We start from the raw sequence: 21509 nt of genomic DNA on the forward strand, positions 1-21509 counted from the left end.
CCAATATTAGTTAGAGAATCAATTGAAATTGAGAATAATTAAAATCATTTTAACCGCTGTGATAGCTACAGACTCGGCACAGCCTGGAAGCGTATTATTAAGTCAAACACAACACATTACAATTCCTTACAGGTGCATCACATGCTAAGTGGCTGATTATTGATCTATTACATAATTGCATACACCCCCGCCTCTGATCTCGAATCCTGATGGGGTTCAACAATGATGACGTCATCCTGCACTATTTAAGACAGGAAGCAGGTGGATGCTGGATGTAATTTCCAGCGAAACGTCGTACTCAAATTGAAAATGTTGTGGATTCACTCTTCAACACATCGGTGGGCTAAAGTAGTGAACTATTTGTCTTTTGTCAACGTGACACATTTTTACTGATTGGCCGTGTCGGGTGGTGGAGGGTTGCGACACATTTATAAATAACGCGATCTAACCCAAAAACCTTTATGAATAATACTGGTCGCGAAAGCCTACGTGTTAAACCGACACATTTACATATTTACGCGATCTAACCCAAAACAAATATTACGAATAATAGACGTTTGAAAGACCAACCAATCATATAAGCAAGCTGGATTTATAAAAGGGTTTTCTACCATGACACAAACCTACCATTCGTCAGATCGTAGATAACACAAATCAATAACAAATACAATTATGCCTGGCCTTTCAGAGATTATGTAAGGGCATTTGATTCTATTTTCAGTGAATACTTTTAATTTAGTCATCTAAGCTCTCACAAACCGAGGCATTAATAAAACACATAGACATCCATAATACAGGTTTTTGGGGTGAGATCGCGTAAATATAGAAATGTGTCGTTAAACCCGCCACCACCCAACACAGCCAATTAGTAAGGTTTGTGTCGGATGGTGGTCGGGTTTAACGACACATTTATATATTTACGCAATCTAACCCAAAACACCTGTATTATGGATATTGGTCGCGAAAGCCTACATGTTAAACATACATAGACATGATCAAAACCATTTGTAAGATGGAACAGCTATATCGAGGCTGCATGAACAAAGTAACAAAATACAAATCAAAGGAGGAGTCAGGCAAACAGATTTGCTCTTACCAACGCTACATCAACATAAGATATTTTCTGTAAACTGAATTGGAGAAATTAAGGCATAAAAACTAATTGACAATATATAAGCCCTCTCGAGTGAGTTGATGACATCGCCATTATAAGAACCAATGGAAATAACCATCATACTGCTGGATTAAGGTCTCCCCACGCCATTTCCATCTCTCATTGTCCCGTGGTGCAATAATTGATTCCATTACTGCACATGAGCTGATCTTGTGTGTGCGAGTGTGTGCGAGTGTGTGCGAGTGTGTGCGAGTGTGTGCGAGTGTGTGCGAGTGTGTGCGAGTGCCACCGAGAGCTGGGCTGGCGGTCCCACTGGCCCGCTCGCCAGGCTGCCTGGTAGCGCATCTCCTCTAGGTCTGCGCTGCACTCGGGCGACTCCTCCTCCAGGCCTCGAAGGTATCGCTGCAGCACCAAGTCCAGCCCGCAGTTCTGCAGCGCCTGCTCCCAGTGAACACGCACCGGGTACTCCAGCTTCCTTGCACGGGCCAAATTCTCGTTAACAATACTGGACAAATGTTCCATTGCATGGCTCCCCTGCCACGGTGGCGAGATGTTAACTCCATTGCCTGGTATGCAGGAAGTTATGGGTTCGATCGATCCCGACCCTGACACACAAATGTTTGCAGTTTGCATGTTCTTCGGTTTTTCCCTCCACTTTTAGAAACATGCATTGAGAGTATTTGGATGCGATAAATTCCACATGATAAGCCACTTCATTTGTGGCCAGTTTGCTTCTGAAAAAGAGCGACAATGCTCAGTCGGCCGAACCAACATCGTGACAGCAAGTATTGAGACTAATTTAGGCTTCCTTATGGTAAATAACAGCATCACTCTGTCGATGATCTCCAACAAGAGTGCAATCATAAGTAAAGCCGCGTAGTTAGAAAAATAATAAAATATAACGACGTTTCGATCGCAACACAATCAATCGTCATCAGGGGATGACGATTGTCTTTATGATGTACATGGATAGCCCTATTATGAACCCATTGCTGAATGAGGCCTTATCCCGCAGTGCGGGTTGTGGGAGTCATTTGACCATATTTCACCACACTGGTTGGTGTGGGTTGATGAAGGTGGGCAGTGTAGGCAGTGTAATGCATTTTTCTACACTGTTCTTTGCTGACAGCATAGCCCCGCAGCAGCCTACAACACTTTCCTAGGTGAAGGGATGGGTAAAGTGAATAGAAGGTACTTTTAATATGAAGCGGGGTCCAGCACCAGCACTTACAGGATCTGAGATGAACAGATGACTAAAATGTGCACGGGCACACTTTTATTGTGAATGGAGTCCAAAGTGTGCTCCTGCAGGATCCGAGGTGAATGTGGAGGTGAATGTGGAGGTGAATGTGGAGGTGAATGTGGAGGTGAATGTGGAGGTGAATGTGGAGGTGAAGCAGCAGGGGAACTTCTAATGCGAAGTGAGGCCCAGTTCCAGCACTTACAGGATCCAAAGTGTATAGGTCAATGAAGTGGGTAGGGGCGGGGGGGGGGGAATTTTTATTTGAAATGCCATTTGGCACCGGTACCTGTAAGATCCCCGCTTGCCTGACGCCCATGGGCAATGCCGTGTCAAGGTCATACACTCCCAGTGCCTTCTCCCACTCCCCCTCATGCTCATAGGTGCGCACCCTTCAGCAGGGCACACACACACACGACACACATATAAACAAGTATGAGGAAATCAGAATCAATTTCAAGGTTTATCTTAGAAGTCTCAATCTCAAATTGACTCTCTTGTAAATTAGTATTATAATTGCGTGACCCAGTTTGACATGGGTTGGAATCTTCATTAATGAGAAATAATGAAACAAACTCATGAAAGTGCATGGCTTCCGTAATGCTTTGCAATATGTATTTGTCCACGAAAGTATTAATTTGCAATAATAACAATGGCACCTTCCGTTTTGGCCAGTTTTCTATAGCGCAAGTCCTAAATAGTAATGAACTTTAAACTAAAACACGTGATTTACATTCGATCATCTTTACGAGATGTATCATGATCCACAGCTACAGACCGACAGACAGATGTATGTATGTTCAACTTCTATCGCACTGTACGTAGTCAACGGTGCTAATCGGAGGTGCAGGGGAAGGACAAACTAAACAAAAAGCAGTACTAAAGAAATTAGTTTTAAATCTAGATTTAAAAGTGTATAGCTCCATTGGCTTCCTAATACCGGGTGTTCCAGACTGTCCCCGTAGAAGTGCATCTGAAACCGCATGATACAGTGGCCATCTTTATTCGATGGCTAGCCAAAAACCGCTATGAAAATGATCAGATTTAGCGTGCTGGTTTATGCTCCTGACGAGATCAGCAAGGTTTTGTAGTTCAAAATATAGATAGACAGAGATGGATAGTTGGAGAGACAGACAGGCAGACAGGTATGGCTAATTCATTAACACTTTCAACCTTCGTTGGAAAGCAGTAAAAAGAACACGCATGGTGCCAGAATTTGCATGTGCTCGCATGAGCGCTTCGATGATGGAAAGGAGGAAATCACCTGGCCAGGGCATGGACAGGGTGACCTCTCCTGCAGCCGTACAGGCTGTCGGGCTCCCCGATGCTTCTATAAACCTCCAGCAGCAGATCCTGGAGTCACACGGTGGAAACAAAAACCTCATTTTCGAACCAGGGTTGTTAATTTGAGTGTGTTAGTGTTATCGATAATAACATGTAAAAAGAGAAAACTATTAAAAAAATATATTGGTTTGCCATTCTTCACCAACCCATTCTGACCAGCCTTGCGAAATATGATCAAAAAAGCCCCATGACCGACATGTCGTGGTGAGGCTTTCATCCAGCAGTGGAGTGACAAAGGGCCGTACGTTTAAAAAAAAAATTTTTGCATGTAATGTCACTTGAGTAATCACGTAACATTAAGAGGTTAATGGCAGCCATTATCAAAAAGCATATTCAAACAATATCGAGTGTATTATCATTAAATCTGCGCCATATGCTTTGTAGCGGACGTTAAAGATCCCGCTGTTACTCGAACAAGAGTAGTCCATTTGTTGCTGGCGTTATGGTGCAAATTTGGAAAATGTGATCAATTGCTTGCAAATTTATTAAGTGGATAAAGCCACATTGCAGCGTCACCCCTGACTGGCAGACTGATGCCCACGTGCAGGCTGGTACTGTGTAAAATCTGTGCTACAAAAGCGACAGCTGCCACTGTGGGTCACATTGGTAAGACTGCAGTATGGCATTCACATGGCTGATACGACATGTGATATAAGGCGTTTTGATTTGCCGAGGCATTTAAGCAAGCACCATATTAATACAAATCCTCATCCTTATACGTTTACTGATCCAATTCACGAAGCACACATTATGCTCATCGTATGACCTGCAGGCTGATGTTCGCCTCATCCATCCCTGTCTCGCTGATGTTCTCCAGCAGCGACTTGTGATTGTCCTCATCATGGCTCGAACGGCCGTTGAAATCACCGCTGCCATCCTGGGGCCTGAGATTGCATCAACGATGGCAGGAGTGGATGACATGGTGAGGTGGTTGAGTAATGTGATCACAGATGCTTGACTGTCTTTCACCTGTCCCACCTCTCTGTGCATCCATCCGTCAGTTCATCTGTCGATCAGTCCAATTATCCAACTACGTGTGTGTCCACCCATCTATCAGTATGTCCACCTCCACACCCATCATTCACTATTCTGTGTATGCATATCTGTCCATCCATCCGTTTGTCATATGTTTGTCCGTTATTTTGTCCATCCATCAATCCACCCATCCACCGTTCTGTCCTTCTATCCTACCTCCCATTCTTCAGGCAATTCTTCGTTCTATAAATGGCATATCCATACATCCATAATTTATCTACCCATTGATCAATCAATCTACGTCCACCTGCCTGGCCATTATGCATATAATAAAACATCGATTCATCACTTAAAATCAAATCTTATGCTCAAGAAACACATCTGTTTGTCTATGTAATAATTGAATATTTATATTTAATGCAAATGCAGTACATATAATATGTTCATGCTACATTTGCTCAATGGTGCAACAAAACTTTACAAATTACACTGTAAAAAGGAGACAAAAAAGAATTGATTCTTTAATCTAGTCATGAACCAGAATGATGGCACTTCATTGAATTGCTGCAGGCAAGACAGGAAGTGAATTATTAGAGGTCTACTGTTCATAAATATACCTGTCCATGATTCAGTCCATTCATTTATCAGTTCATCCTTCTGTCTGTACGCGTCTTTTCCTTCTTTTCTAGTCAATATATCCAAATAATCACCCATCCATCCATCCAATTGCATATACAGCCATCCACCTGGCTGAATATACATTGATCCGTCTATTGCCGCGTGTGCGAGGCTGAGCAAGCGAGCGAGTGCTGTGGCTGTACCGATGCGTGCCGGCATAGATCTCGGCGTAGAGCAGTGCGGTGAAGTGTGCCCCGCACGCCTGTGCCGCGCTCGCCACCTGCAGGTGGTTGAGACTCAGCCAGAAGTTGTTGTCCCAGGGCGTTTGCGAGTTGGGCCTGACACACGCAGATGCACATGGCCGCAACCACGGCAGCAACGACCACAACTTTGCGTGTAGTGAGAATAGTTGTGATGTGGTAGGTGCGTGTATGTTGTAGGTGTGGCGGGGAGTGGTGGTCCTTTGGTTAGCATGTTGCGCTACGAACCCGGTGACCCGACTTTAATTCCCGCTCACGGCCAACACTAGTGACGATTATCTGAACCGGTCCGGAGCCTCCCCTACATCGACTAAGCCTCAAATTGAGTACCTGGTGCGGTGTGTAAACATAGCCATTCGGGAGACAAAGGCTGTGGTGCTGACCACCTACCTCCTCGTGTGCCGTGCTGGCCTTCTTAGGTGCTCGCTAACAGAACTTGCACTAACAGTCTGTTATAAGCTTTACGGGGGATCCTTGTCTTTGTGTGGTGTGTGTGTGTGTATGGAGTACGGTGTGTGTGGTGTAAGCAGTGTGTGTGTGTATGGAGTGCGGTGTGTGTGGTGTAAGCAGTGTGTGTGTGTGTATTGAGTGCAGTGTGTGTGGTGTAAGCAGTGTGTGTAAAGAGTGTGGTGTGTGTGGTGTAAGCAGTGTGTGTGTGTGTGCGCGCACTATGAGTGTACGACATTACCGTTGGTGGCGACGCAGGTAGCCGATGGCCCGGAGGACGGAACGCACAGACACCGGGTCCACATGTACCCCCGAGGCATCTTCAAAAAGATCGCACGGTGACCACATCGGCACAGAAGAGCTTCACATACAATAGCAACAGCATTTCGACACATTCAGCAATTAATACACTTGTTTTCATTCAATCAATCAATAGGTCCAATCACTTACAAAGTATGAACCCATTAAGATGAGAAAAAGCCCCACTAATATTCAGGGCTCTTTTTAAGGAAGACCCCCTGTTTTGGGATGTTTGACCAAATCCACTTATGAGTGTTTAGTATCGTGAAGAAACTGGAGCAGCTGCAGAAAACCCATGCATACGCTTAGGGGGTAACACTAAAAAAATTGCACAGATAGAATCGAGAATCCATAGCTCATCGCACAAAGCAGGAGGGTGGCCCCACCTCCAGCAGCGAGCATTGGCGTGGTGGGCCTGGAGGAGCCCTGTGCCGAGGACCGCCGTGGGGGCTGAAGGACCCTCATGAGGTGGCTCGAGATGAGAAGCATCCAGCCGCCACCGACCTCAGCGTCGCCCAGGAGAGCATCGTGCAGCAGCAGTGGGAGCACTCGCTCGCAAACCTCCGCCTTGGCCTACAGCCGCAGCACACACGCATGCAGGGCCAGAGTGCAGAAGGGTCATCATCACCACCACCACCATATGAGAATATCTTGGTGAAAACGTGTGCTTAATTTTCTCGGAAATTAGAAGATCTAGAACAGGCAAGTTTTCCACCTGATAACTCACTCGAACGGCTCAATAAACAAGCTGGCTGTAAACACACAGAGCCCCTTACCTCACAGATGGGCCCGAGCAGACGCAAGACGTCGCAGCGAGCTGCACCGCCTCGGATGAGTGCACACGTTAAGCCTTTAAGCCACAGATCATGGCTACCACCGTCCGGCTCCCATAATGTATCACTCTCCAGCTCTTTAGAGGGGCGGCCGTCCAGTGGCAGGGGCGGCAGCTCCAAGCACTGGGGGGTCAAGGGTCAAATCAGGCATGAAAACAGAAATGAAGAAGTTTCACTGTTATGTTAACACTGTCAAACATGTATTGTGTGCTGGTCGTTTTGGGCAGTAGCCTTTTTCAGAGCAGTGAAGGCATTTATAAAATTTAACATAAAATGTATACGAGTATTTTGCACTGTGATAGTTTATAAACTGTTGGGATTGGAGATGCATTTGAACACTGTTTATCAACAGTGATGTAAGCAGGACTATCGACAATTAGGCTAAGACAGATATATAAGTGCCATGTGTCCTATAGGCCTAAAAGCAATGCATAGCTCATCATCGTAGCAGAATGCAAATTGCAGTGGGAAACAAATGTCTTGTCACAGGAGTGACATTCCCCTGCTACTGTTGAGTACGGCACATCAAGATTCTGATAAACATACAAAAGCATATACTTTACTATGCAGTGCTGTATTGTATTTAATTCCTCTTACAGTGTGTACAGGAGGCCTACACATAACTCTGGCCTTGGTGGTGGCTCTGGGTTCCGTCCGTGCACACCCCATGCTGTGTGTTCTGGCATTTTAGCTTAACATATTCACTTTTTTTTGGACAAAGCTTTTTCAGGCTAAGTCAGTGGTGGTTGCGGGGGATCGGTCCAGGATCAGCTCACATATCACTCACCATTGATATTAGCAGCGAGCCAGAATTTAATATAAGTCAGATCGCCGGGTTTACAGCGTAGTCGGCTAATCACTTCGCCACCGTTCCAGTTCATTCTCATTCAGGACTAAACGTAAAGATGGGGAGATGGTGCTAAGTCTGTAAGAGCTGCCTGGCTACACCGCACTTGCCTTCTTTTTAGGGTTGCGAAAGGGCGCGAGGATCTGCAGGAAGAACTCTGTCTCAGGCAGGGCCGCCTGACGTTCCCAGAATTCGGCGCCAGCGCGCGTGGCAAGCACGGCCTTCAGGCAAGTGGAGCTGGCTGCTCGGACCTCCACACTGGCATGGAAAACAGCGAGCGGTGGTGACGACGGAAGGGATGGCAGTGGTAGCATGAGCAGCAGAGAAATGTTGAGTTAAAATTTACTTGCACTGACAATTGGTACCATTGAGTCACTTAATGATCTACACATTCAACTACTCATTCTCTCACTCACTCAACTACTAACTTAACATTCGTTCAGTCAAGCGTATACCCAAATGCTCACTTACAAATTTACTGGCTTAACCACAAATGCACTCGCTTCCACACTCAACCATACATCTACACACCCAGGCATCCAGGCACCCACTCAGACAGCCATCCATCTAATCACTCCCAACTACAAGAGCAGAATTAAATATACGAAGTCGTCATGAGGCAGTGTCACCACCTGCTGTCAGTCAGTGAGTCGTTCAGCAGTGCCACGGCCATGTCCGTCCACTGTGTGGTGATGGATCCGGGGTCCTGGGGGGTGATGGAGGTCGACAGACCCCAGGGCTGGCCCTCAGTATCCCTCTCCAGGGCCGTGGTGGAGAAAGCGACGGGACCCAGCTCGCCAAGGCAGGCAGCCACAGCCTCTGTATTTTTGGAGAATAAACAATTGATTCTGGATTTTAATGAGTGGGTGATTAGATTGGTGGGTGGGTGACTGAGTGAGAGACTGAGCTGTCAAGCGAAACAGTAAGACATTTAATTGCTAGGTAGATACATTGTTAGTTAAGTAGATGGTTAGTTAAGTGGGTGGGTGGGTTGGTGGCTGGATGGGTGTAAAGGTGATTGAATGAGTGAGTTAGTGGGTAGGTAGGTGTGTAAATGATTGAGTCAAAGGATAGGTAAGTGAGTGGCTGGATGGATGAGTAAGCGTGTGAATTACTGGGGTGTGGAGTTAGTGAATGAGGGTGAGTGATGTGAGGTGGATGTGCAATTGAATGTGTGGGTGAGTTAGGGAAGTGGTCTTGAGAAGCTTCTATGGATAAAAAGCCAAATTGAACACGCAACTAATTTTTCACAAAAGTTTGTGTATGCAATCAATCAATTGTGCACTCGGTCTTTACCAAGTCCCTACAAGAGAAACAGCACGGCTGACTTGGAGCATAACACAGAACCTCAGAGGTGTGGGCTTAGTGCAATGACATGAGAACTATAAACCTGTGGTTTGATCACACGACTGACCATTTTAAACTTCCGAGTTCAAATCCTGGTTGGTAATTCGACAGCCCAAGCTCTCCCCCATGGCTGTTACAATAAGTATCCCTTCAAGGGAAGTTATTAATTGCTCACCAAAGATTCTCCAGTGGGCGACTGCGCCGCGCCGTGCCAAACAACACACTATAAACTCCTGTCCATTACGAGCATTTCAAGGTCGTACGAGTGGTGCACACTCATTATCTCCTGAAGCCATCAACTGGATTTTCAAATGCCCGTATTTAATTATGATTGATGCTCAAATTATACCACCGAAAAGAAGAACCCTATCGAGTGACAGGTCCCTGCCAGAGAAATGTAGAATTTCCACCACTGGCTAATTGGCATTAAGAGAGATGATCACCGCACAATGCTTCCTTGAGGAGGGAAACAGTTTGATGGATTTTATGTTGGGCGACACAACCACCTCGAGATATACTTTTAATTCAACTCAACATTAAACTACGCTGTGTTGTGTGGCGATGATCACGAGGATGAGTTACCCAGAGTATCTTCAGCCCCGGTTGGAGAGGCCAGGGCAGTCCGGCTCATGCGCACCAGGCCACCCACTAAACGGATCAGCACGCCACCCTCCAAGGCATCTGCAACAACAGCCCGTATGTTGAACTTCTTTCGCACCGTATGTAGCCAACCTTGCTGATCGGAGGTGCGGGGGATAGACAACAAACTAAACACAAAAAGCAGTTCTAAAGCAATGAGTTTTCAATATAGATTGCAGTGACCGTCTTTGTTCGATGGCCAGCCAAAAGCCGCTGCGAGGCTTGCCTGGAGTTCGCGTGATGGTTTATGCTCCTTGACGAGATCAGCAGCTACTGTGGTTCATTTGTGCGAAAGAAGTTCAACATACATACATATGTAGAGTGGTGCTGACCTTTCTGGGCGGCAAGCAGACCACACAGCTCTTCCTTGCGCTGCGCCAGCTGCACATGCAGGTGACGAACACCCTCGACGCGTGCCCCGGCCAGGCCCTGCCAGACGCCCGCCGACAGGAAGTGCTCCAACTCCTGGCAAGAATAACGTGGTGAGTGTGAAAAGCAGGATTAATATTATTTTGTTGTTATTATTATGCTTGTTTACCCATAAAAGCCCAAGTCTCATGACTCTATTTCAGGAAGGTCCTGCCAATTTTTTGCAGGTGACAATGATTGCTCTGTATATTCCAATTATTTTTTTCTGGAACATGACACTGGCATACAAAGGTCTACTCTTGTGAATGATGTGAAGGGATCTTTAACGTGCATGTGCACATCCCACATCTGAGAGTATTTGGCTAGGAATGCACTTATTTGTTGATTAAAATCACATCTTACACTCACAATATGTGCATCAAATCACGTGTATAAGAATCAATTAATTAAAGATACATGGGAATGATATGGAAATAGAATGCCGATGTTACGTTTAGGCTGATGCAGCAAAGATAACTGTACAATCGAGGCAGAACAAGAAACCATACAAAGCTTGGATGTGACAGGTTACACCTTCACCTCACCTGCAGCAGGGACAGCTTTCCGTGCTGGTATTTAACCCTTTCCTGGGCCAATCGCAGGTGCTCCAGGGTTTGTTGGTGTGGGAAGGGGTCCAGACGGCTTAGAGCACGGGATAGAGGCTCTACAGCCTGGCAGTTGATCACCAAGAAGTCCAACAGAGCCAAGGCCTGCTGAGACACGATGATTCCCAATGAGTCTGCGTAAGATTGAAGGGCACATGCCATTGGTGAACACCAATTACAGCCGTAACGGCACATGAAGGGGTGGTGTGGACAGCACCATGCCCACCTCCCTTTGTCTCCCCAGTACTGAGGTTCATATACAATGCCGAATACTCATTTAAGGCTCAGTCAACCTAGGGAAGGCCAAAGGGAGGTTAAGGTAACAACTCGATACTGATGTTGTAAAGGGCTGGAAATTGAAGCCAGATAATTTGGGTTTACAATGCAGCAAGAACATCACTCTGACAACTCCAAGCGCTACGATGGGGTGGCATGGCCACGTGCTTGGCCACCTTTGTTTCTCCAGCGCTGACATCTACAATAATGCTGCATCAGTTACTCAATTCAGGCAGAATATACCTGATGGGGCTTATGACGAAATCCCCCGTAATGCACCAGATCGTGTGAGATATCAGAAGCAAAGCGGGGTTGAGCCTGGGTTGAGTGAATGGATGGGCGACTGTAATGCATAACGATGTTGGCAAAGGGGCTGTGGGCCTATGTGGTGGCCAGCATAGGAAAGTGCAGAAAATGCATTGTTGTGCCATACTTCTTTGATCTCTGACTTCCCCTACCCACACTGAACAGCAAAGTGAAGTGTAGTCCAATACTCTCCAGGAGTGGGGAGGCCCTCATCCATCAGTGGACTGAAAACAGCTGTACATGTAGAGGCCTATGGGAGGCCCAAAGCCAGATTCAGATACCAATTGCCATTAAGTGTAGCACAGCAAGGTCTTTTAACCTAGACAGACAGAACCAATTGCACAGCACACGACCCACGGGTGCCAACTCCCTGTGCAATTCACGCAAAGTGACACTTCGCAATGACGCTAAACTGACCTGCTTTGCGATGTCACTTGCGTAACCATGTTTTTTTTGTGACGATGTCGATGAAGATGTTGATGATGATTGTTGTGGTGGGGATGTCCAGGTAATGAGTGGCAGGAGGGCAGCGACAATGGCGTGGAGGTGTGGAGCCAGAGCCTCTGGCCTCCAGTTGACTCCAGCACGGCAGGACACGTTCAAGAGGTCAAGGCAAAGGCTGAAACTCCGAGCAGATGTTTCATCCTGGACGTTGGGGCTGATGGGTTAAATACACGCCGCACAGAAAGCCCCTTTTTAACTAAGAGAGTGGGTGCTGTTTTTTAATCCAGTACCGTGAGAAATCCAAACTGTGATATCCCATTTGTCTCTAAACTAAAATGCATCTCGACATCCAATAATTAGTGGGACGAGGGGGGGGTTATGTATCGGTCCATTGAATAAAGTTTGGATTTGTGTTGGATGTCGCAAGCCAGATCCACCCACTACCTAAACAAGTGGAAATTCAAATAAAGCCCAGTGTGTGATTGTGGAAATAGTCTAGACCATCGAGCACAACTGAAGACATTCCTGGCTAAATTATCTGAACATAGACATACAAGTTGCTTTTCATGCAGCCATACACAAGATGGCCATTATAAGCACCTCTGAGAAATACACGTAATCCTGGGGGGGTTTCAACGCAGAATCACGGCAGTGCTGGCTCTGCGTCTCCGACACGGCCAATAAGAGCCCACCTAGGAAATTGTCACATCACTCCAGTGCCTGAACCCAGTATCTCGGCAATGCAGGCCGAGGTGCCTCTGACAAGGCCATTGCGAACCACCCCCCCCCCCCCCCCCCCGCCATGGGAGAGTGAGCTGACGGAGTTGCGGCGGCACCGGCTGTTGATGAGGTGAACGAGAGTGTAGATGACGTCGCGCAGCACGAAGGCCCCCGAGCCGCCGAGGCCATCCTGCAGCTCCCCTAGCAGGTGCCCGATGAACAGGCGGTACATCATGAGGACCCGGTGGCGCTCGTGGGCATCCGTGGCCAGCTGTACCTGCTGCCCGACGGCCAGGAGGATCTTCTGGATGGAGTCCTACGGGTGCGGAAGCGGAGAGAAAAGTGGTGTCACACGCAAACTCCAAGGCGACATGCACTGACGACGATGACGATGATTATTATAGTGGAGATCACAAGGTTGTGTAGAGGTCAAGAGTGCTGAGCTAACAGTGTTGAGATCTTGGATTCGTATGCCGACCGCTGCCTCTGATTAAACGGGGTTTGCAAGTGTAGGGAGCTCATGGTGTCAGCTGGGTTAACCTAAGACTGCACAAAAAAAACTCGTGACATTAAATAAAATCTTGCAATAAAATGTAGTTTCAGCTTTTGAGAATTAAACATATCGGCTTGACCGTCGTGTGATGAACATTACTCTCTGTAGCTTCCGATTGTGTGAACCAGAGGTCACTTTGAAGGGACCTTCGAGGTAGATCTGCCAAATGGATACTTTTTCTCATAACAAGACCCGATAGCACGCTCGAGATAACATTTGGAAAATTTACAAAAAAAAAGATAACTATAGTGGTAATGGTAAGTGATGATGATGGTGGCAACAAAGCTGATAGAATAGATTATATTAATGATAATGGTGTTGAATTTGTTGCTGCTATTGATGATGATGAAAGTAGTGATGGTGCTGATAATGATGCTGCAGCAACTGACGCTGACAATGGCGGTAATGAAAGTGATTATGCTGCTGATGAAGATTATAGCGATGACAATGTTCCTGATAGATGATGCTGCTGATGATGAATGCATGATAATGCTGCTGTGCTAGTGATGACGATGATGAGGATGACTTGATAATTCCGATAATACAGAATGACGCTGCTACTGTTGATGACAATGACAAAGGAAGTGCTGATAAACGTGAGGCTAAACCGACCAGGACTGGGATTTGAACTCATACCGGCGTCCGTGCCAGGTGTCCAATGAGACTCTTGCCAACGCCGCCGTGGCACTTGCCCAGGTATTCCATGGAGGCACGAATCACGTAAGCGGAGAACGTGGGAGGGTTTGGAGCGGGGTCCAGCTCGCTGTGACAGAACCGCGACGACAAGTCAAGTCTAAATTAAATACTCCTCACAAATTCTAATGGCAAGAGCAGCCAACCAAGCACCAATGTGAGGCACAACTTGCTGTGAGCATCTCCCAGGAAGTAAACTAGTCCAAACCCTTCCCCCTTTCCTTAAAAAATACAAGGGTAACCAGTGCCATTCGTTTGTGAAGCCTCATCCTGCTGATGAGAATCTGTGACCTTGAAATTGCTCTACGATTGCCACATTCAAACAATTGCGTTCTGTAGGAGTTGAAGCTTGCATGTGGATACAAACGTTAAGAACTTGCTCGCCTCTCGATTGATGTATCCAATTAATTGTCTTCACGAAAAAAGATTCCCCATGTAAGCCTAACAGGCTGTTGGGGCAAGTGCTGTTAGCGAGCACCTATGAGGGCCAGCATGGATGATGAAGGGGTGGGTGGCCAGCACCACACCCGCCTTTGTCTCCCCAGTGGCGATGTTGACACATCGCACGAGGTAATCATTTGAGGCCGAGTCGACCGAGGGGAGGACCAGGACTGATTTAGATAATCGCCACTGGTGTTGGCCGTGAGCGGGAATCCAACTCGGGTTTGCAGCGTAGTGCAGCGCGCTAATTGCTACGCTATCATTCCTACCACCATTCGCCACTAAGTGGCGGTGACGTCACCACGAACCTTGTGCAAGGCTATGTGCATGTTGAGGCCACGTGAAGTGTCGAACGCCTGCTGGCAGGAGGTCACGGGGCAGACCCAGGTGCCACGGGTCGACTTACTGAGATGACTGAGATGACTGGCTGATGCACCACCTGTGCTCCCTACTGTGCCAACTTTCTGTGCTTTAGCCACCCGGCGCTCCGCTCATTATTGTGAGCGTCGTTCCTCCACCCTCCATTGTTGTTGGAGGGCGACTGCCTCCAACTGCCCAGTAGCGTCCTCCACGAGCCTCCTCCACAGAGGCCGATCTTGACACCGCTGGTACCAGTCATCGGCAAGTCCACTCAGCTCCACATCCTCCTGTACCACATCACTACATCTCTTCTCTAGCCCGTGCCGCGCCTGTTTAGCCCCCTTGATCCGGCCGAACAAAAGCTGTTTAGGCATGCGGTGGCTGGGCATGCGGGCTACATGACCCAATAGTACAAAATACCCAGGCAAGTGCTTAGTTTTGGTGGGGCTGATGGTAAGTCCCCACCTCTTAGTGGCAAGCTCCAGGTTCAGCAGGAGCGCCTCCAACTCCTCATCTGATTGAGCAGCAATTACCAGATCATTGGCATTTATAACATGGTTGAGCAATAGGTAGCCATCCCTTGACCGTAACCGAGCATCAATCAGCCTCCCATTGTATCGACACCAAATGAAAATTTCTGAAGGCTTCACGAACTACGGTCGAAATAGATGGTAAATAATGTGGGAGCCAGAGGACATCTCTGTCGCACCCCACAGTGAACAGAGAATGGCTCCGATTCCCGGACACGTAGATTTACCCGGGCCCACTCAACATCATGAAGGTCCTTAATGATCGTGAGCAATGGGTCAGGGACTCCGAAAGCACGAAGAACAACCCAGAGCCCAAGCCTACTGATGATATCATAGGCCTTGACCAGGTCAATAAAGCAGAGATGTAGGTCTTGTTGGAATTCCCTACACCTCTGCTGCAGCAGACGGAAAGAAAATATGGCATCTGTGCAGGACCGCCCTTTCCTGAAACGACAATGGGGCTCTGCAAGCCTCTCCTCAGCATGTCTGGCAAGGCGATGTTGAATAATCCTTGCCAGGACCTTTCCCGGCACACTGAGGAGTGAGATGCCCCTGTAGTTATTACAGTCTGTGCGATCCCCTTTCTTAAAGAGGGGGACCACCAGGGCATCCTTCCAATCCCGCGGAACCCATCCAGTGGTTCAGATTGTTGTTATGATGTCATGTAGTGCAGTCTGTGCACAAACGCCACCCTCCCTGAGCATATCGCTTGGGAGATCATCTCTGCCTGGTGCCTTTCCTGGTCTCAGGCTCTGGATCGCCCTCAGTACTTCCTCAACAGATGGCACCTCAGCCAGCCATTCACAGGGGGTGACTTATTCTTCCAATATTTGAGGCACCGCAGCCTCAGCAGGGTCCCCACTCTGTCCCAAGATGTTTTCCAGGCTGTGGGATTTCCCCTCCCCCAGGACCCCACAGAAATGCTCAGCAAATCTGCAAACCTGTTCCTGGGGATGGGAAATTGGATCACCGTTCTTTCCTCTAATGATGGTAATAGGTGTGGCACTGCAGGTAACTTTTTTTATGGAATTAAAGAGAGATTTGTGATCGCGGGCCATTGAGGCAGACTCCATCTCCTCAGCAACCCGCGACGACCAACCATCCTTGCAGCGCCTCACGGCTCTCCGAACCTCCGAGCGAAGGCTGCGGTAAGCCTCCTCATTCTCTGTTGTGGGATGCTGTAGACGATGAGAGTGGGCCTGTCGCTTTTTCTCAGCCAGCCTGAACACCTCCTCTGTCAGCCAGGGTCTCTGAGGAGGTCTGGACCATGTACCCAAAGCAGCCATTGCAGCTGCATGAGCCACAGTTCTAAACCTCGCCCATTTCCCCTCGACATCAGGAGGAGTGGGGGACGATGCCAACCCCAGCCGCAAGCGATGATGAAATTCTCGCTTGCAACTTTCATTAGCTAGCTGAGACCATGCCACAATAGGTTTGAATGGGGTCCTGGGTGTACACCCACCACCGGAGTGGAAGAATGGCAGGCACATCTTACAAGTCGATGCCCCATGTCCTTGACACCAGGTCCTGGTGTCAAGGACATGGGCCCGCATCTGCTGTTCCATCCTTATGTAGTCCAGCAGGTGTTCTTGCTTGGACCCGGCATGCACCCACGATGTTGTGTGGATGCGCTGATGCCAAAACAGCGTGTTGGTAATTACAAGCCTATGGGCTGCACAAAAATCTAGCAGCCTCCTCCTGTTGTTATTGAGCTGATCTGGCCCTTGGCTTCCAATCACTCCAGACCAGATGCTAGCATCATGACCAACTCGGGCATTGAAGTTACCCCACAAAACACACACACACGCACATCATCTCAGAGGGCTCTCACCAGGTCAAAGCAAGAGGCCACTTCATGGTGCATTCTCACCTGGCATAGCGCCCAACATCTGACGGTTCGCCACACGTCGAGGGCTCATGCAAGGTCCCAAGTAACTCCGTAACAACCTCAGGCAGGTTCGCCTGCACCAGCTCATCTATCCTCTGCAAGGTTGTGGGGTTGGGAAGTGAGCAAAACAGGAAAGGCAAAGGATGGTTTTAAAAATGGGGACGTTGACTGTTAATCCCAAAATAGCTTGACAGACTGGTTTGTGACATATTATCTTAAGACTAAATTAGGGTCAGTTGATCAGGCTGTGGTTAAAGGAATACATTAAAGCCTGCTCCATTTGAAAGAAGTTATAAGCCACCAATCTGTCAATAATATCCATCAGAAACCAGCCATAGTCTGTCTACTGTCTTAACACTCCAGACAAATTTGTCAAGTCATTGCCGAGAAGCCCCATCAATTACCAGACCGTCTATAGTTTAAATATCCTGTCAAACCACTCAGTCTGTCAATAAGTCAAACATTGTCTAAAATGTCATCAGGGACTTGTCTGTCAGTTGTCCAAGACACCCCTTCAGTGACTGAGTGATCTGTCTATTAGCTAGAAACCACATCTGAAATGCAATCTGTCAGCCTTTTGTCTAAAGACCCCACCAGACATCGTTATATCAGTCTAGTGTCTGACTTTTCCAAGACGAAGGTACTCTGCAAACCCACCGGCTATTATCAGAGATTTGTTCATGAAGTCATCCAGATATATAGACACAGACACAACTTCAACCGAGAAGATGGGTACTAAATGAGCAATCATTGGAAGGACGTTATTAACCAGCTAAAGTCTTAACTGACTGTGATGTTTCCATCCTACCTGTCTATGTCAGCTGTTATTTCCGACTCTCTGTGTGTCTTTCTCTCTCTCTGTGCATCTCTCCCCAATCTGCCCTGCCTCCTCCCCCCCCCTTCTCTCTCCCCCTGCAGCCGACCTCTCCCGTGCTGCCGCGGTGGCCCACTTTACTCCAGTGCACCCGGGTGCTGCGGCGGGGTCCACTTTCTGCCCCGCCTCCTACCCCCCCCTCTCTCTCCCCCCCTACTGCCGAGGCCTATATAACCTCGTGCCACGGCAGATCTCTCGCCTACTTCAGCAGTTATTTCTTGCTGCGGTTGTCCCACCTGATGCGATAAAATCGTCGTGATCTATTATTTTTCTACCTTCCTGACTTTACCGAAAGAACCAAAGAGTATGTCTGACAAGACGTGCACGTCTGTCCAAGAGTGGCACTTGCCTTCTTGCCGAGGCAGTCGTCGCGGCACAAGAATTCGTAGACGAGCACGGCCTCGGTCCTCTCGTGCCGCGCGGCCGTCGCCGGATGCCCTTTGCCCTCCTCCCCCTCCTCCACGAAAAGGGGCAGCACGCGGGTGAAAAGGCGCGGGAAGGCGCGGACAAGGGCGTCGCGCCAATCCACGCCCATCGCTGCGCTTGCCGCACGCACGCCATTAAAGTCCTGTCGCATGGCCAGGCGTGGTACCACCTCCAGCCAGTGCCGCCTGCGACACAGAAAGGACGGAGGAGCAGCTGCGTTGATAGCGTTTTCTCATGATCGTTCATGTGCAGCCATTTTGTCAGGAGCCACCCATGCCATGGGTGTCGAGAGGGTTATTTGACCATGCTTTGCCCTACTGATCAGACAAGCTGAGCATAGATGTACAGTACAACTATGTATTTTGCCGCACTGCCTTCTGCTGCTTCCCCCGCAGTCGATAACAGCCTGCGAAACATGGTGGTCACCCATCCAAGCACTATCCAAAATAGTAGCCTGCTCAGCTTCTGACATCTAATGGGATCGGGCAAGATCCAAGCGATTTGGCCATGCGATGTAACAATGACCCCAATGGATTCACCCACCTCTGTATTTTACTCTTACTACTTGCAGTCTGTGTCAATTTTATAATGAATGAAAAAATATTTTAGCCCTTTGTCAATTTACCTCGGGATGTGGGCCTCCCGATGCCATGTCAGTATTAGGAGTTGTTTGACATGACTTCACCAGTGCGGGTTCGTGAAGTGGGGAGCACGTCTGGTTCAGATACTACTTGCAACTAACATTAACCAGTCGGAAATCAAACTCGGGTTGGCAAGTTACTAGTGGGCTGGCACGCTGCCAAACTCGTCATGGATATTTTATGAAATACCTATTGTACTACTGTCTATTGTCTAACACATATGGTCGTTAGACAACAGACTGGCAAACTGGTATCTGATGAGTTCTTTAGACAAAACACTGACAGATCAGAGTCTGATAATAGACAATAATGTCAGTTGTCCCTGATATGATCTTTTGGTAATGAGACAGGCCTCTGATGTAGTATTTAGCCAACATACTTGAGTACAACTGAGAGTGGTTTGGAAAGTGTCTATGTAATGTTGAGGGGGAAGGGTGTGCGAGATGGCGAGTGAGTGGGTGAACTGGGGGAGCGAGCTCACCTGTAAAACTCCTCCACCGTGTCGCATTCCAGGAGCTGGAAGGGAAAGTTCTCCAGCGTCTTTCTATCCGAGAGCCAGTGGTGAAGCAGGTAGCCCAGATGAGACTCCAGGTAGCGAGTCGGACTGGCTTGATTTAAGGCCAAAGACACCACCCGCACTGCCTGCACAGCAACAACAAAAGCAGCAGTGGCAAAATAACATTTCAGTCGATGGACATTTGATGATTTAATAAAAATGTAAAGCTTTGGGAGAAAGAGATCTATTCAATTGTCAAATAAGTGGTTCAGTAGTGTCATCTTGGAGAACTTTTTCTGGACACAATGCCATGTAGAACTGGTAGTAAAAAGAATATAATCTGGATTGAGTGCAGTGGTTGGAAGCACAGATTCAAGCAAGCGCATAGACACTCATACACAAATCTACACTCCTTAGAAGCAGTCACAACTGCGCTCAAAACGGCAAAGAGACTTTTGGGGCAAGTGCTATTCACGAGCACCTATGAAGGCTGGAATTGTCCACAATGGGGTGGTATGGCCAGCAACATTCCCAGCTGTCTCCCCAATGCTGAAGTTTCCACGCTGGAGGGACTAATTTAAGGCAGTGCACTAACCACCGCACTCCTGCTTCCCACACACACGGACGAGTGTTCACACATGTTTGCACCTTCATGTATGGGCCATCACAGCCCACAAAAATCCCCAGTAAAGCCTTAACAGACTGTTGGGGCAAGTGCTGTGAGCGAGCAATTATAGAGGCCAGCACGGCAAACGAGGGGGTAGGTGGCCACCACCACGCCCGGACGCCATTGTCTCACCAGGTACTCATTTCGGGGTGAGTCTACCTAGGGGAGGCCTAGGCCCAGACCAGATAATCGTCACTGGTGTTGACCGTGAGCGGGAACAGAATTCAGGTCACAGAGTAACTGCTACACTACACCCCACACACACACATGTACTCACACACACGGTCCCACCTTCGCGATGACAGTGATGGCTACGCCGTGTCTCAGCTGTGCCTGCACCATTGCATACAGCGCCTGCTTCTCACACAGCGAGCTGCAGCGAGCCACTGTGCCCAGCGCTGCCAGTAGCACCGACGCGCCATTGGGTTCAGAATCCACACACTTGTCCTCGGGTTGGTCCGTGCCCTGCTCCTTCACCTGCCAAGAGAGAGAGTAATAGGAGTGATGGTTGGGGCATTGCTCAGCTACGGAGCAGACAGAATGTTGTATGCATGTTGAACGTCTGAAGTTTTGAATCTAGATTTAAAAGTGGATTCCTAATATTGGAAGGAACAGCGTTCCAGATGGCTGTTGTGGTGCCCGAATGGACGGTCATGACACCAGTGGCTCACTCACCGCGGTGCGTAGGCACGTAAACACCTTCTCCCGTACTCGCTCAAACGAGTCCTGCTGCACAGCTGGCGGCAGCGGCTGCCACTCAGCTGAGAGGCCGTCACCCGCCCGCTGTAGAAACAGACTGGCACACACAGGAAAACATTCGGTGCTGCCGCAAACTGTGTGGGCCTGAGCTACTTACAAATCACTGCTCTCCGTGTTACAATGCACACATGCTGTGCGTTACTGCTGTGAGTAGTGTATCTGGAGTGTCAATGTGTCCGTGTGTATTTCTGTACACAGTGTAATCTACGGTATGTTCAATAGGCAAAGCGCTCTGCCGTGGCGCTATGAGGTGGAAGTTACCTCTTTTTGAATGGTGTTAGGAGGGTGAGTTTTAAAATGGAGAAATGAACTAACGTGGACACCCTCTGAATTGGTAATGGATGTCCGCCATCTTGACAAGCCCACTTAATGTTCAGCAAGGCAGCTCCACAGAACGTGAGCTCTTGTAACTAAGCGCTCTGGGGTTAAAGGTCGAGAAATAGATAAGTGCTCTGGAT

General features: G+C 48.1%; 1 protein-coding gene across 4 annotated transcripts in view; it reads right to left on the reverse strand.

Annotated features, from left to right (window-relative positions):
- Window positions 1-21509, reverse strand: part of ATM (ATM serine/threonine kinase) — a 67390-nt gene that overhangs the window by 20338 nt on the left and 25543 nt on the right. For 3 of the 4 annotated variants that reach the window (XM_061569382.1, XM_061569358.1, XM_061569365.1), the window contains exons 24-44: window positions 20968-21088; window positions 20584-20769; window positions 19611-19771; window positions 18412-18673; window positions 17171-17283; window positions 13913-14039; window positions 12840-13039; window positions 11977-12217; window positions 10918-11085; window positions 10297-10429; window positions 9908-10006; window positions 8611-8797; window positions 8089-8236; window positions 7075-7254; window positions 6685-6871; window positions 6240-6318; window positions 5495-5629; window positions 4465-4582; window positions 3619-3707; window positions 2644-2746; window positions 1404-1552 (exon numbers count right to left, since the gene is read on the reverse strand). In XM_061569382.1, the coding sequence (XP_061425366.1) occupies window positions 1404-1552; window positions 2644-2746; window positions 3619-3707; window positions 4465-4582; window positions 5495-5629; window positions 6240-6318; window positions 6685-6871; window positions 7075-7254; window positions 8089-8236; window positions 8611-8797; window positions 9908-10006; window positions 10297-10429; window positions 10918-11085; window positions 11977-12217; window positions 12840-13039; window positions 13913-14039; window positions 17171-17283; window positions 18412-18673; window positions 19611-19771; window positions 20584-20769; window positions 20968-21088 (3186 nt within the window). The remainder of the gene's footprint in view (window positions 1-1403; window positions 1553-2643; window positions 2747-3618; window positions 3708-4464; window positions 4583-5494; window positions 5630-6239; window positions 6319-6684; window positions 6872-7074; window positions 7255-8088; window positions 8237-8610; window positions 8798-9907; window positions 10007-10296; window positions 10430-10917; window positions 11086-11976; window positions 12218-12839; window positions 13040-13912; window positions 14040-17170; window positions 17284-18411; window positions 18674-19610; window positions 19772-20583; window positions 20770-20967; window positions 21089-21509) is intronic. The other variant, XM_061569373.1, reaches the window with a different exon arrangement.

Source organism: Lethenteron reissneri, chromosome 6, assembly GCF_015708825.2.
Source record: "Lethenteron reissneri isolate LAM-NWPU_2019-01 chromosome 6, ASM1570882v1, whole genome shotgun sequence".
Lineage (NCBI taxonomy): Eukaryota > Metazoa > Chordata > Hyperoartia > Petromyzontiformes > Petromyzontidae > Lethenteron > Lethenteron reissneri.